Source organism: Perca fluviatilis, chromosome 20, assembly GCF_010015445.1.
Source record: "Perca fluviatilis chromosome 20, GENO_Pfluv_1.0, whole genome shotgun sequence".
In the NCBI taxonomy this organism is placed as follows: Eukaryota; Metazoa; Chordata; class Actinopteri; order Perciformes; family Percidae; genus Perca; species Perca fluviatilis.
The window spans coordinates 2,800,856-2,817,535 of record NC_053131.1 but is presented as its reverse complement, the minus strand read 5'-3'; the positions used below and the strand labels follow the sequence as shown (position 1 = coordinate 2,817,535).

General features: G+C 41.8%; 1 protein-coding gene across 1 annotated transcript in view; it reads left to right on the top strand.

The window, feature by feature from the left end:
• kcnh5b (potassium voltage-gated channel, subfamily H (eag-related), member 5b) overlaps nt 1–16,680 on the top strand; it is a 265,385-nt gene that overhangs the window by 147,376 nt on the left and 101,329 nt on the right. Inside the window, exon 12 of the mRNA XM_039786509.1 lies at nt 14,418–14,617. Within this exon, the coding sequence (XP_039642443.1) occupies nt 14,418–14,617 (200 nt within the window). The remainder of the gene's footprint in view (nt 1–14,417; nt 14,618–16,680) is intronic.

The following is a 16,680-nucleotide window of genomic DNA, read 5'->3' as shown; positions in this document are numbered from 1 at the left end:
TTTCTGTGCATCGAGAAAGCTTTCAGGACAAAACATTGTTTTGAAGAATAAGGTCCTGAACTGATCACAACTTGGAGCTTGAAACGTTGAAATGAATCAAGGATCTCCTACATGACAAAAACTTTGCTCCCAAATATAGAAGAGCAGAGATTACTAAACAGAGATATATCACAGTATTCAAGAATAAATATTAAAGTAGAGATTTGATATGTAGAGACCCTGCTTGGTTCTCCACCATGCCCAACTTATTGTATTAATCAAGATGTATTCATGAGTGTCGGGGCGCCTGGATAGCTCAACTGGTAGAGCGTGCGCCCAACGTACAAAGGCTCAGTCCTTGTCGCAGCGGCCGCGGAGTTCAAACTGAGGTCATGTGGGTTAAAAAGTGAGTTTAGGTTACATGTGAAAAATGTTTCAACTTCATTTTAATAACTTTATTTGACTGTGAAATAGGTCCTAACTAGACTTTTAAAATACAGACAACGGTTGGGACGGAGACGTCTGGTCGCGTCAGCTCAAATACACAGTTTAGCCCAAAATCTAAACTGACCCCAAATAAGTCATAACGTTTTCTTTCCATCTTGTCTTCCTTCCTGCCGTCTTCACATCCTTCTTTAATTTACTCCCTCTGAAAACATGAAATGCATATTTGAAATTGTTCTAAATTTCAGGTATCTCTCTGCTATTGCCTCTTTAAAGGAGAACCTTTGGGAAATCCACGTACAGTATTCTCCTTCTTCCTGAGAGTTAATGGGAAGGCAGATACCACTCTAGTGTCTGTACAGTAAATATGACTTGGCAGACCTTTAGCTTAGCGATGGTTGCCTCACGGCGATGACAGGACTCCTCGCCAAGAAATAGACCGGAACATAACCTGCAGCTGTACGACATTACACCAGCCCGTTCATGAGAATGCGTTGAACCCTCCATAACACTGCAGTGGGTCGTTTTCACACTTGAGTTATTGTACAGAATAGAACAAATCACATCTCACTTGTTATAGTGAGATTTAGAGGCGCTGGAAGTTGGACTTTGGATGGAGCCAGGCTAGCTGTTTTTTTTCTGCTAAGCTAACTGGCTGCTAGCTATATCTTCATATTTAGCGACATATGCAACCCGTTCTCACTCCCAACTCGTAAAACACTGGTGCTTGGTCAGTGGCCCTTAGTAAGTAAAAGTAGGTAAAGTTTATTTCTATAGCACATTTAAAAACAGCTTGCGCTGACCAAAGTGCTGTACATAGCACGTTAGCCACAGGGTAATAAAATAAAAATAAAACACACGTACAAATCAGTGATTTAAGCTAAAAAAAAAAAGAAATCAAAAACAAAAAAACAATTAAATACAAATATTGCATGGTACAAAGTAATTCACCCTAGGGTCCTTTGCACCCTGACCGGCGCACACCCCAAACTTTGTTCACCTGGAAGTCTAAAATTGGAGATTAGCGTGAAGTAAGTTATCAGCTGAATCGCTTAGGCGCGGGGCTAATGGACCACGTTTGTATCTTGTAAGTTATCCCACTAATAATGCCCGAAATGATACCAACATCTACAAGTAGTACAAATAGGTTATGCATTTATAAAAGATGGATTGTAAAGTTTAGCAAAGTACACCGAAATTTCCGATTGCCTGTCTCTTCACGCTCTCTGTTGCTGCTGCTGCTGTGCGCTGCCTGCAGTTAGACGAGTGCTTGGGCCGTCTACAAATTACTACACCAAAAGAGATACAACAAAAATATTTATTAATTCAATGATTAAATAAGGTAATGTCTCCAAACTTACCTCAATTATTACTTGTCTCCTGCTAGTTATACTACAGCACTTACTTTAAAAAATAAGTTAAATTAAAAAATATTTTTGTTGCATCTCTTTTCGTTTGTATGTAATTTTAACCCCACACCTACGTCTCACTAACAACAACAACAACAGAAACAGAAGCCAGCAGGCAAGTGTTATTTACATAAACTTCTGGTGTACTTACAAACTTTATAATCCATCGTTTTTTGAGTACATAACCTATTTGTACTACTTGTAGACGTTGGTATCATTTCGGCAAACAACTACTGAGATAACAATGGGGTCCATTAGCCCCGGCTGCATTCAGCTGATAACGTTCTATCACGTAACTTAATGATCTACAGGTGAATTAATCACAACAATACTTGAAGGCCGCAATGTAAAAGATGAGTTTTGAGCCTGGCTTTGAATATCACAATTGAAGGGGCACTTCTGATGTCTGATGTAGCGAAACAACACAGGACTTTCACCCAGGAGACCGCGGTTCGTGTCCCGTTCTTGTCCCGCGTGTCACTGAAACGTACATTATGCAACCCCCACACACGAGCTTTTCCTAAACCTAGCTGTCCCGTTCTGTCAGTTAAACGTCCCGACCCAGAGCATCAAAAAGTGACGGCAATAGCTCATCTAAATATGAGGCTAAACGAGACCTTTTGCGTCAGTAAGGAACACCAAAGGCCTCGGACCAAGCGTTGCTTTTAGACGCACTGCGAGTGAGAATGTGTTGACGTTGGGTTTTCTCATCTAGGCCTAGCAAGAAAGTGAATACGTGTATTTCCAGAAATGTTGAACGTGTAACTGACTCATTATTATGAGTTACACACCAAGATACATATAAAGTTAGTTGCTGGTCACAGCAGACCATGTAAGGCTGTACTGAATGAATTGAGCATTTGTTTGTTAGTTACTGCTAAAGTTACAGTTTGAGTCAAGAATTGAAGACGTTTCCTCCTGATACTGGCCGTATAGATTTGAAACCTCCCTAATGTGTGGAGTGTAACATCACTAAGTGTTTGGGGGTTTAGGTGGGCACAGACAATTTGTCACACATCAAACTCCCCACCCCCCCACACCTGCAGCCCATCTCTCTCACTCCAAAAGCCATTATCATTTTTGCACGGCAATAAGTAGTCTGTGAAATTGCCCTAATGAGAAGTAAACAAAGCGATGTTGGAGAACACTGTGAGATGAGAACCATATTTACTGAGTGAGAGTCACAACTACAGAAATGATTGTATTGGCTTGAGGACTGTGACTAACAATGGGATGCCTCTGCAGATTTTTTCCAGTCAATATTTGTGTGGAGACAATCAGGCAGATTGTTTTACTCACCCAGAGAGCGCTTGATGCAAAATTACTGCTTGTCAAAACAGATTTACACAGTATCTTTGTGTGTGTGTGTGTGTGTGTGTGTGTGTGTGTGTGTGTGTGTGTGTGTGTGTGTGTGTGTGTGTGTGTGTGTGTGTGTGTGTGTGTGTGGTGTTTGGACTGCGGTACGGCTGATTGGCTCTCTCAGTGTTTGGCTGGCGCAGCGCGGCATCCTGTCAGTGTGTAATGTGTTGTGATGCAGCCTGGACGCAGCCTCGGCTCACTGAGCACCAAATGGACTGGGCTCAGTGGCTCGTGATGGAGGTGGCTCCTCCTTTGTTTTCCACTTTGTGTGGCGCTATTTTTGGTTCGCCGTCGTCACCCGTGGGGTGTGTGTTTAGGTTTTTATTCGCGGATGCTTTCACATGGGCAGCTCCATCTTCTTCTCAAAACAAATCTACCACAGACAGTAGTTGTCATCGCAATAATAACTGCCGCAATGAATACATTGTGAAAGACACTCAGGGATTTTTTATCAGTAGAAAACTGCACTTTAAATTTATAGTGCGTAGTTTAGACAACAACACTGGCGCATCCACATGATACAAGCAACAACAACAAAATAATCATAATAATAGTCAGCTTGGTGTGAAAACTGTCAATCAAACTCTGGTGGAGGACTGTGAATAAAGGAGGGCCTGATACCAATCCATATGCAATTTTCAAATTCATTCAAGAGCTCAACTACTATAAAAGAACATGATCTGCTGGTCAGAGAAAGTGATCTCCTAGATGATCTATGTCAGATATATAGGAGTAGATAGGAGCACATTGTGTGTGTGTGTGTGTGTGTGTGTGTGTGTGTGTGTGTGTGTGTGTGTGTGTGTGTGTGTGTGTGTGTGTGTGTGTGTGTGTGTGTGTGTGTGTGTGTGTGTGTGTGTGTGTGTGTGTGTGTGTGTGTGTGTGCGTGTAACACCTTCAAGAAGAAGATTTTCTTGCATCTTTGCATGATCTTTTGATTTGATTTATTTGACATTGCAAAAGAAATATATAAAAGGTTATACATACATACCAGAGGATAGACACAATACATTTAAATCTATAACTTATTCCCATTGTGGTCCTCTAATAAAAAGTGATAAAATAGGATTATTTGATCAATGCCGCTCTTCTTGACCCAAAACAGCTGCGAGCAAGGAAGCACACAGACATTTTTTTTTTTGTCTCGTGTAATAAACATAAGCTTCAATAGTTGAAATCTGATTCATAATACAGAGATATAGCTAAAAGCTCATTTTTATCAGCTGAACAACAATACATCCGCATTATACAGTACATACAACAAGCATTATGAAATACCGTTCACTATGTACATAGTCACAGGATGCATGTGGTATTTTCAGAACAGCTGTGGTTGTGCGATTAGTTAATATGGGTTCATAAGCACCTTTTAGTATCATGGAAAAAGAATACAAGTTTGGGGAAGTTTTGATATGGAATAGAAAAGAGTTCCTTTTTTTGAGGCTTTTATGGAAAAGGCTGCTGTGGGAGCTCATGCTTGGTGCCCCTGTAGTTGAGTTCCCTGCACTGTAATTCTGCTATTGTTCTCAGAGCAGAGCTTCACCGTGCGATTGGTGAAAAAGCAGAGGAGGGGTTTTCTGATCATGCATCACAAAACATGGAAGAATGAGATCCCCCTTTCAGTAGCATGGTATAGAGCCAGACAAAATACCTTTAGCCAGGAAACGCTCGCTCGTTCTTCGGGAGTGTTTGAATCCAAATCTCAATCTTTTTCCTAAACTTAACCAGTCGTTTTCCTAAACTTCATCGTTCTATGGTATGGTATTCTGTGTTACAGAACATACTTTATTCAGTTTACAAGACTTCTATGTTATAGGTATATAACATTGAAAATGAATTGATTATCATATCGAACTTTAAGTTTCAACTCTTGTACAACAATTTATCAAGTGACAGTTTGTTCAAGAACAACCCGCGCTAATTACCGACCAAACACAATTAGTGGATGGTGTTTTGTGTACTTTCTTTTTCTTTTTCCAGAGGCCTTCGGTGTTGGTGCTAAGCTCGGCTAAACACATCACTGACACGGATTTCGACCAAACACACCGATATGAATCGCACCCTTCACTGTCGATAAGACATAAGCAAATCGGATGCATGCGTGTGTGCGTGTTCTACTGTACTCTTTGTGTGAGTGTGAGTACTACTGTACTGTATGTGAGTGTGTGTGTGTGTGTGTGTGTGTGTGTGTGTGTGTGTGTGTGTGTGTGTGTGTGTGTGTGTGTGTATGTATGTGCTGGCTGTCTCCTCATGTAGGAGTGTTGTGATTGATATTTCCTGGGTGTCTGGGCTTCGGGCGGTGGCACTCCTCCTACACCGACAGATTTCTGACCCTCACGCTCATTCGCTCTGACAAATCCCCCTGAACTCCTCCGGCAGATTGTCCCGAAACCCGCAAAAGAGAAACACACATGACAAGAGAAAGGGCCGTCTCTGGTCTCTCCGGATTTCTTACAAAAACCAGCAACACGCTTTCGTTATCATCACAGAGAATCTCAATGAAAACGCCGGTCTCTTTTTACATGTGTAGCTTTTATTCTATCACAGAAATATTTCATCATCCGGCGCTGTCTCATTTCCACAATTTGCCCTTCAGGAGGAAGTGATGACAGGAGAACAGGGAGGTGAATCCAGGTCAAACTCCCCTTATTGAGATCTTTTACATCAGCTGAAAGTGAAGCTGAAAAGGATCAAAGAAAGAGGTTTGTTTTAGACAGATTTCAAATTATTTATGTCTTTCTGTTTTACACAAAAACTAAAGGTGTTCCTCATCTGGTGAGGCCAGGATCAGGATTGTTATCAGACCTTCAAAAAGGGAAATACAAACACCAGCATTTCCTAAAGCTGCCACAATTTAGCAAAATGGATGATTACACCTTCCTGGGGTGGAGAAATTGGCTGTGTTGATAAAGAGAAGACAGAAGGATGGTATATGTGTAGACGGCAGACACAAATTGATTATTAAAGTGCCCATATTATGAAAAAATCCCTTTTTCTGGGATTTGCGGGGTTATTTTGTATCTCTGGTGCTTCCAGACGCATACAAACTTTGAAAACACCATCCATGGTGTTCTGAGTGAGATACGGTTTCTGAATGTGTCCTGCCTTCAGTCTCCTGGTGAGCTGGTCAAAATCTGCCCGGCTTTCTACGCCACTAGCCGAGACGAGGTGGCTAACCGTAGCATGCTAGCTCGTTCTGAATGGCAAAACACTGCTACAACACACACTAGTTCACCCTAATCTCCAAAAGAACTACTTCCATGTCCCTGTTCTGCAGGTATTCCACGCTAAGTGTGAAGTGCGCCCTCGTTTAGAAGAAGTCTCCCGGCTAATCCTGCCTTGTACAGGCCAAAGTTGGAGAAACCGCTAGCTAGCTCATGTAGTCTTACCTAGCTACTGAGCATGTAGTCTTACCTAGCTACTGAGCATGTAGTCTTACCTAGCTACTGAGCATGTAGTCTTACCTAGCTACTGAGCATGTAGTCTTACCTAGCTACTGAGCATGTAGTCTTACCTAGCTACTGAGCATGTAGTCCTTACCTAGCTACTGAGCATGTAGTCTTACCTAGCTACTGAGCATGTGCGACTGACAACAAAGATGTTACAGCAGTGAGAGGTCTCACTCTGTAGCTAAAACAGAGAGCTCAACACACAGGGTGAAAAGAGGAGCTGCAGCAATGTGCAATACAACACAAATATGGTGTTTTTTGATAGTTAAACCATGTAAACCTATTCTGATATAATCTCAAATTACAATTATGAACCTGAAAATGAGCATAATATGGCCACTTTAAACTCATGTAAATGCCAAATTAGGTGAGGAGCAACAACAAAATGTCACGTAATTTAATAGATGATAAAAAACACTATTTGCATTTTATTTTGGGATATAGTTTACAGTCACATAAATGCAAGTTAGTCAATATATAGTCTTATGAATAAATGCCTCTTTGCTTTGTTCTGTCCCAGATGAAGAATAATAATAATAATATTTATTTGATATAGCACCTTTTACAGACAGTCACAAAGTGCTTCACATGATAAACATTTGTTAAAATACAGTAGGATCCAAAACAGAAAATAAACAAGCATAAATAAATACAATACCGATGAAGGTAAAAGATTAAAAGACTAAAAACTAAAAAAGTTACAAACATGAGACAAAAGTGAGTTGACACAAGTGTGTCTTCAGCTGCTTTCTAAAAGAGTCAACCGAGACGGCAGAACGCAAGTTAACAGGAAGGGCGTTCCACAGAGTCGGAGAACGGCCCCCTTTAGTTTTCAAACGAGTGCGTGGGACCACCAGTAGTCCCTGGTTAGAAGACTTGAGGGACCTGTTAGTAGTCTACAGATGGAGCAGGTCTGAGATATAAACAGGCCTAGTCCCTGGTTAGAAGACCTGAGGGACCTGTTAGTAGTTTACAGATGGAGCAGGTCTGAAATATAAACGGGTCTAGTCCCTGGTTAGAAGACCTGAGGGACCTGTTAGTAGTCTACAGATGGAGCAGGTCAGAGATATAAACAGGCGCCTGACCATGCAATGCTTTATATGTAAGAAGAATAACTTTAAATTGGATCCTGAACTTGATCGGAAGCCAATGTAACAAGGATAAAACAGGAGTGATGTGCGACATCCTGCTGGACCTGGTCTACAGCCTTGCAGCAGAGTTCTGGACAAGTGGAAGAGGGTCCTGGGAAGACTTGCTGAGACTTGCTGAGACAGGTAAAAAGGGAATGTGACGCAGGTGTGATTTAACTGACCTTAGGCCGTAGTTCCACTGGGTGGTACGGCTCTGCTGGACTCGGAGCAGGGTTCTTAGCTGATTGCCACAGCGAAGCTGCGTGAAACTGCCGCGACCTCATCTTCAACGGCAAACTCTGGATCCTTCAATTGGCAACCAAACAGAGGAATGTCTGCACCTGGTCAATTTTGCTTTATATTGTGTTAGGGTCAAATTTGACCAGTTTTCAAGTTCAGATATGTAAAAAGTACAGTTTCCCTTGTTTTTATTGGAACAAGGCTTCATGATATCCTCAGAAACAGGAATTCTAACACAACAGATGCTGTCACAACAAGTAACATATGTGATGTTACGGCTCAAATATGACCCGGCAGAGAATATTGGCTGTTGCAGAAGTTGTGGATCAAATTCGGCCCCCACCACACCACACACCCATAATAATAAGTTAGCTATGAGGTGAAAAACAATATTGGATAATAATTATTGTTTTGTGAGTATTTTGGGCTGAGTGAAATCACGGGTCACTTTTGACCCACTAACACATTACAAGGGTTATACGGTGTAGTGTCTGTAGTCTACAGTTTTGTGGGCTGCCATTTTTAAAATCGAGGGACCAGGGAATAAATATATTGTGGCTGCTATTGACGGTAGCTTGGCTGTTTAAAAATGGAAGGTTTGTGCAGGACGTCTTGTGTCCCGCTAGTGCTGATTCTCTCTGACCAATCAGGGGTCTGAGGTGTTTTAACTCCACCTTCTAGTATCAGCTCAGCTCGCTTGGAACCTTGACCAAGGTAACACCAATAAAAGTACCAGTTACTTTCCACAACTTTTGCTAATGGAAAACCAAAATAGGTTGAGTCGAGCCGTACTACGGAGTGAGAAAACGGCTTTACTTCTGCCCTTATTAGCAAAGGATGGTGGGAAAAATGACTGCATACTCCCAACACCAGTGTTGCAAATACACACAACACAACCAAACACACAAACGCTCTGCAAATACACACAACACAACCAAACACACAAACGCTCTGCAAATACACACAACACAACCAAACACACAAACACGCTGCAAATACACACAACACAACCAAACACACAAACGCTCTGCAAATACACACAACACAACCAAACACACAAACACGCTGCAAATACACACAACACAACCAAACACACAAACGCTCTGCAAATACACACAACACAACCAAACACACAAACACGCTGCAAATACACACAACACAACCAAACACACAAACACGCTGCAAATACACACAACACAACCAAACACACAAACGCTCTGCAAATACACACAACACAACCAAACACACAAACGCTCTGCAAATACACACAACACATCCAAATACAGAAACGATGCAAAATGAAAAGCACACAAACCCCAAAAACAAATATGCACCAGAAAAACGCTGCATCCAGTTTACACAACGGAAGGCCAGGTTATGTCAGAGAGTGGATATTTAGTTTTCTAAAGTGTTCTACCTTTCAGTAACCTATATGGGCTAACTAGTTTCAGTCTCTAACACGGTAGCTAGGTAAACCTGTTGCTCTTTTATAACACTGTAAAAGACCTCCCTCCCACTCTCTCTCTCTCTCTCTCTCTCTCTCTCTCTCTCTCTATCTTTCTCTCTCCCTCTTTCTCCCTCTCTATCTCTCTACCTCCCCGTGGGGTCTAAAATCCAGCTGTTCCACTTAGCTGCTCCCTCTAGAGGCCTGGAGAACTTCCGTTGTGTAATCTGGTTGCAGCGTTTTTCTGGTGCATTTGTTTTCGGGGATTGTGTGCCTTTCATTTTGCATCGTTTCTGTTTTTGCAGCGCGTTTCTGTTTTTGGTTGTGTAGATTTGGTTGTGTTGTGTGTATTTGCAACGCGTTTGCAAAATGCTGCGCATGTGTTGTCAAATGAATGAAGGCGTTTTCTTAAATTACTTGTGTTTTGTCTATTTGCACGTGTTTTTCTGTTCTGTTTTTTTAGTTGCAGTGTGCTTGCCCCTGTCGGCCACCCTAGGGAGAAGATTCTGTGTGCCAAGATGTAAAACAGATAAAATTAAGTTGCCGTTTATCCCAACCTCTATCAGGCTGATGAACTCCAATAGTTAGCACAACAGAGCAAAGTGCAATATATACACCTGCACTTTCTGCACATAGCACCTTCATTCTCACAGTTACTTTTTAAGAGGTAGTAATGTCTGTACAGTCATGTGTCTTTCCCTCATGTCATAAGATGTCTTGTGTTGATCTTATGTTTATTTTAGAATGGTTTTTTTTGTTACGTTTGTATTGTGAAACAACACATTGTAGCACTATGCCCAAAACAAATCTCCCCTCGGGGACAAAGTGATTCTGTTCTATTTGATTGTATTCTATGGTTGAAGAGAGACACTGAAGAGACGTCACAGAGCTGCCCACGCTGTGTGACTTCCAGGTGAGCTCTGGGGTGTATGGGAACACTGCCGCAATGAGCGCTTAGCAACAAGGAGAGAAAAAAAGAAGCTGCTGTTGTCACTAAGACGAGATCAGAATAGACCAACCGAACACTACCACAAATGATCATTTCGCTACATTTTTCCTTTTTAATGTCAGAATCAATTTAAAGACCAACTTCCTGCAAAGCCTCTCTCCAGTTGATGAGAGCCTCTCTCTGACAGCGTCTGGTCCTTTGTCCCCCAGGCTGCTCCATCAACGCAGAAATGTGAGGAAATAACGCTCTTCATCTGCTCCCCGGTCCGGACTACTACCCCAAAAAAAAAAAAAGAAAAATTAAATAAAAAATCTCCTCATGGAGGGGGAAACCAGAGACATATTTCAATAAATAGAGCTGTGGGGGACATATCAGATATCAAATATAGTATTGAAATGACAGCTATAAACTGTAGCCAGAGTACTCTGAATGAACTGTCTAAACTCATTAGGTTCTCTATGGGACCAGAAAAGTGTTTTGGGGTGTTTTTAGAAGGATATTAGTATTATAAGGATCCAATCAGTATACTGTAGTCTGGGTATTTTATTTGTTAACATTTAACATGTTAGGCATGCTCATATTCTGCAGCATCACTGGGTTCAGGGCATAGACTGTATGTACAGTAAAGATGGACGCCGCGTTTCCAATTCTCCCGCTGTACAAAAGTGAAGCACGGCCAAGGCCATCTTGTTGTTTTGGAGCCAGAGTCTGCACAGTATTGGTCGCGGCGGTGGAGCCGCGGTATCAATGTCCCGCCCGACCAATCATGAGTCAATCGCAGCTAGCATCAAATAACTGATCAAAATTAGTGCTGTCAAACGATTAAAATATTTAATCGTGATTAATCGCATTAATGTCATAGCTAACTCGCAATTAATCATTTTTATCTATTCTAAATGTCCCTTGATTTCTTTTTGTCCCATTATTTTTTTCTCATTTTAATGCTCTTATCAACATGGAAAAGTGGATCGGCTTGCTTTGTGCTTTTGTCGCCTGGTTTGATGAGGGGGCGGAGAATTGGCGTCAGCTGTGTGCTCGGCCGTCGGCTGTGTGATCCCTTTGGTCTTGTCAGTGGAACCATTTGGCAACTTTTTAAAAGTAAACTTTCCATTCAGAATCTTATTGGCATCCATTTCGGCGTCTCGCGCTCACCGTCCACTCAAAACGTAACGTTAGTCTACTACTCTTTGGCCGGCTCACAAGCCCAAACAAGTGTGTGTGGCGTGCCTGTTGTTGTGTTTCCGGTCTAGCTAGATCCGGTGTGGTGTTCAGGGTTCAAAGTTAACCTTTTCGTCCACCAGCCAAATGGCTAGTGAATATTCACTTTTTATCAGCCACTTAATAGATTACCATTATTTTTTGGCTGGTTAATGAAGCAAATCTACTAGCCAATTGGATATTTTACCAGCATTTGACTGGTAAATGGTGCTAATTTTGAACCCTGGCTGTGTTGTAGTTTTTCTAACGTTACTAGTTGTTGCAACAGCATGTGAAAAAAAACTACCAAAAAGAACGTTAATCTTGCGATAAAAAAATGTACGCCGCTAAAATGGATTTGCGTTAACGCCGTTAATAACGCATTTAACTGACAGCACTAATAAAAACCAAACTGATGAGAATAATTAACACGTGAACAAACATCAGCGTGTTCACAAAAACCTAAAAATATATATATATTTGACGTGTACGTTGACTTTTTTAGTTTGACCCGTGTCCCATCTGCTAACATGGAGGGGGCGGGGCTTATGGCCTATACTGCAGCCAGCCACCAGGGGGCCATCCAGATGTTTTGGCTTCACTTAAACAGTCTATGCATCTACCCCTGGTTTAGGGCTGGGTGTTCAAAACCAAAATAAGATGCTTATTGCATATATTTGTATCTATCTTTTTGATCGCAGTGTCGAATTAACCAGCTGCTGAACTGTGTTACTGCAATAATTACCACATTTGGACGACGCTTTACATTCTGATCCTTGCACGTTATGTTCCTTTTGCATGAAAGCTCTTCATAAAATGAGGAAACACTCAGTTTGAAAAAAAAACACGTTTAAATCCTGGCAGACGGCGAGAAGTGGTTTCAGCTCAACAGACAAAGTTCCAGGGGATCAAACCTGTGCCGTTGTGTGTGCTGCGGTGATCATTGGCCTACCGCTGAGCCACCAAGTCTTCCAATTAGGAGTGTTGTGGTTGGTGGAGGTGAGAGCTGTCTCTCTGAGCTTTCACTTCCAGATCGTTAGGGTTGTCAGAGTTTTACTTTGCCAGCTGACAGGGTCCAGCTAAAGTCCTTGAAAGGCTGCTGTCTTTGACAGAACTAAACTGGAACACTGTTTTTTTCTCACTGCCGGCACGCTACACCTTTCTGTCTGTGGCTGTCGCTCTGCCTTTTTCTGTTTTTGTCTCTCATCCAAACACACTCTCTCTCATTGTGTCTTTTGTGTTCTTTTCTTTATGACTCCCACTGCTTCTGTGAGACAGACACACACTCTGAATATAAAAACACACTTTCCTGGTCTTTTTTTCCCATCCATTTCTTTTTCATACTTTCCATCACACTTTATCTCAAGCGCACAGTCACTTTCTGTCCAACATTTTCCTCTCTTCCACACAACTCACTGGTACCTGGCTGTACTTTTAGTCTTCCTCCCCCCTCTCCTTTTGTGGCTCATGTGCCATCATCAGATTCCACCACCTGTAAACTACCAAATTTTGAACCCAAAAATCTTTAAACCTGTCATTTTTTTCTTTTCTTTCCTTTGTCATTTGATTGGCTGGGAGGAGGCAGTGGAAGGGAAAAAAAGAGGGAGAACTATTCTGAGTGAGGTCTCTATGGAAACAGTAAAGCAGCAGCAGCAGGGTACAGAGGAGACTGATGGCTCGGCACAATGGCTTTAAGTTCCAAAGTGGGGAAAACACTCCTCTTGAACACCTCCTCAGCGCTGAAAGCCTCCATTAATACCGCTTATCATCTAGCAGGAGAGGTCTTACATGTTTATTCATCTTTTCTTTCTTTTCTCACTTTGCATAGCAGACATTTAAATCACAACTGCCACTTTATCAATGTGCATCTCCCTGCTTATCCAATTTGTTGCCGTCATTACCCCAACATGACTTACAGTCTTTAATAATTCAAATCTCAAAAGAAATAAAGCATAGCAAGGAGAGAACGCCCAACTGGGTGATTGGTAACGGAAATAGAATCCAGAAAAGGTCAATCTTTCTGTAGTTTGTTGCATGAACGGAACTTGCTCAGAGCTTTTACAGGGGTGTTGTTTAAGGGTTGTTTAGGCATTGCTAGGGGGTTTGATTCTATGTTCTCGTTTAGGTAGGTTGCTGGGGTGTTACTTTGTCTTTGGTAGGTGGTTTTCTTGGTGACTGGCAGGGCTTTGGTGGATACTGGGTGATTGTAATGGTGTTTGGTATACAGTAGCTGCAGCTGCTAGGTTTTTGACAATACTTCTTAGCACAAGGTCCAACTTTTCTGGAGCTTTTGGCTACATCTTGTGGCCTTTGTCAGTGGATGAAAATGAAGAAGATGAAGATGTGACTGAAATCTTTAGAATGTGAAAGTTATTTTTGTGTGTGTGTGTGTGTGTGTGTGTTTTAGAGAGTGTAAGTTGATGTTCTACTCCAGTCAAAATAATTACGTTGATGAAACACTTTAATGAGGGAAAACAAAATGAAATAAATGAGGTTTAGTGCCTAACTTTTTGATATTAATGAACGTCTGTTACATTCAAGCCATTGCCAAATGAGTTGCTACCAAGCTAATTAAGACTATCAGCTCCACACAATTCTATGGCGACTTTCCCGCGTAGAAACTGGAGTGAAGATAATTAACTCTTCTGAAGAGTCCATCATGTTTTCTTAATCCTCCGTGTCCTCCTTGGCTACTAGCAACTGTTTGGTTGTCATTACTTAGACAAAAACTACGTACTATAGCTTTAATACCAAGAAGTAAGGGCTAAAAAGAGAGTAATTGCCATGTGTTCATCCCTCTCCTGTGTCTTTTCTCCCCAGCTCTGCTCTATGCCACCATCTTTGGAAACGTGACCACCATCTTCCAGCAGATGTACGCCAACACCAACCGCTACCACGAGATGCTCAACAACGTCCGGGACTTCCTGAAGCTCTACCAGGTTCCCAAGGGGCTGAGCGAGCGCGTGATGGACTACATTGTCTCCACCTGGTCCATGTCCAAAGGCATCGACACGGAGAAGGTGAGGCTGTCAGCACCGATGTGACTTCCTCTAAACTTTATTGGAATTGTCAGTGGAGAAAACTGTTTTCAAGTTGTGACCGGGCCAGTGTGAGCATGGATATTGTATGCTTTATTTGACTCAAGAGATTATTATTAATTTTTGAAGCTTTAGACCATGTCAAACTCAAGGCCCATATTTCCATACTGTGCATATATGAATCCACTGAGATGATACATCTTTTCAGAACCTACTTTTTCTTACTTGAACTTGAGCTCTGACCTGCACCCAAGCACAACACAAACTCCTCCCATGTAAAGAGCCAATGCCATTAATTAAGCCATTAGGGCTGTGGATCTTCACTGGTCTCACCATTCGATTCCATTACGATTATCCTTTCTTCGATTCAATATGCATCGGGATGCGTTCCCTATCATTAATATATATTATTATTATTATTATTATTATTATTATTATGGCTTATGGACTGAAGTGTTAACTTCAAGTGTTAACTTGTTTAAAACTATTGGATCTTCCATAACCAATCGCTAACGTTTGGTCGTGACGTATGTCATGCGCATTTGCAACAAGAGGGGAGACCGACAACAACTATCGGCTTATATTTAGCATTAGCATCGCTAGCATTAGCCTTAGCCTTAGCCAACTCCTTCACCACTAACGGAGCGAGCTGGAAAATCAAACTGTTCCCGAACCCCGTGGGAAGGAGGGCCACGACATCATGGCCACCAACACAACTCAGTAAAGATTGTTCTTGCTCGGGCTTTAACTTCTGGATATTCAGCAGCGTTGCCACAACGGACCGAATGGCTTCGCTCACATCTTTCTCCGCCGCCATTACGGAACTACAACTCAAACTAGCGCACAACCTCAACGTCATCGTTCTCAGCCACTCCCTCTGTTCGCTGATTGGACCGGTAAAGATTTGGCCGGAGAAAACCCAAGAATATACCGCGAACCCAGACGGAGTACTGAAGGGAAATGAAAATTCAGCAGAAGTACGTAGGAGGGCGGAGCCAGGCTAGGGTGTCATGAAAGGCGCTTTAAATAAAATTTATTAATATTATTATTATTACTGCACTTGGTTTTCATCAACAAATTCAAGCAGTCAGATGTATATGAACTCCCCTTACTGAATGTAGCGGAGTCTGAACACAGCAGACATAATAAATATATATATTTATTTATTTTTTTTTTTTTTGGGGGGGGGGGGGCATTTTCAGCCTTTATTTTGATAGGACAGCAGAAGACATGAAAGGGGAGAAAGAGGGGGAATGACACGCAGCAAAGGGCCACGGGTCGGAGTCGAACCCGGGCCCGCTGCATCGAGGAGTAAACCTCTACATATGGGCGCCCGCTCCACCATCTGAGCTATCCGGGCACCCAGACATAATATATTTTTAAATGAAAATGAGAATAAAGATGCAAAAGTGATGATTCTCTTATATAGTGAAACATATTGCAATTGCAGTATCAGGGAAGATATTTGAAACTACATATTGTTTTCAAATCGTTTCTAGTCTACAATCACCACCTGAAGGACATCACCACCTGTAAATATCTCCTTTCATACATGACGGAACGTCACATCTTCCTTTTTTAATTTGCAGGGACCGGTATAATTCATAGTGTAACGTTAGCGTAATTATCGTTAGCCAGTGAATCCAGCGTGCCCCTCTGAAAGCACTCCTCCAAATCAAACGCTGTTGCCGCAGCAGCCTTAAATTCAGTTTGATTTCTGGCTCCGTTTACTTTTATGTTCCCTCTGTCACCTCTGGAGGTGCAGATGTGAAGTTTTTCTTTGCTGAATTGGGACCTGGCCAATCATTAAACCGTGACCTTAGATGGCTGTACGGATGTTTGTGATGATATTAGTCAATCTTATCGTCCAACAAAAAGGCGCTGTGTGAAACGTATTAATTCATAAAATCTCCTGGTTGTATTTGTCCTGTTTGAATGGACTATATGTCCATCTAATTGACTTCCTCAGCATTTACCTGTTGACAGTCATGCTTTCTTTCTCTCTCTTCAGATCAAATGAGATATCCTCCTCCTCATCAATCCCA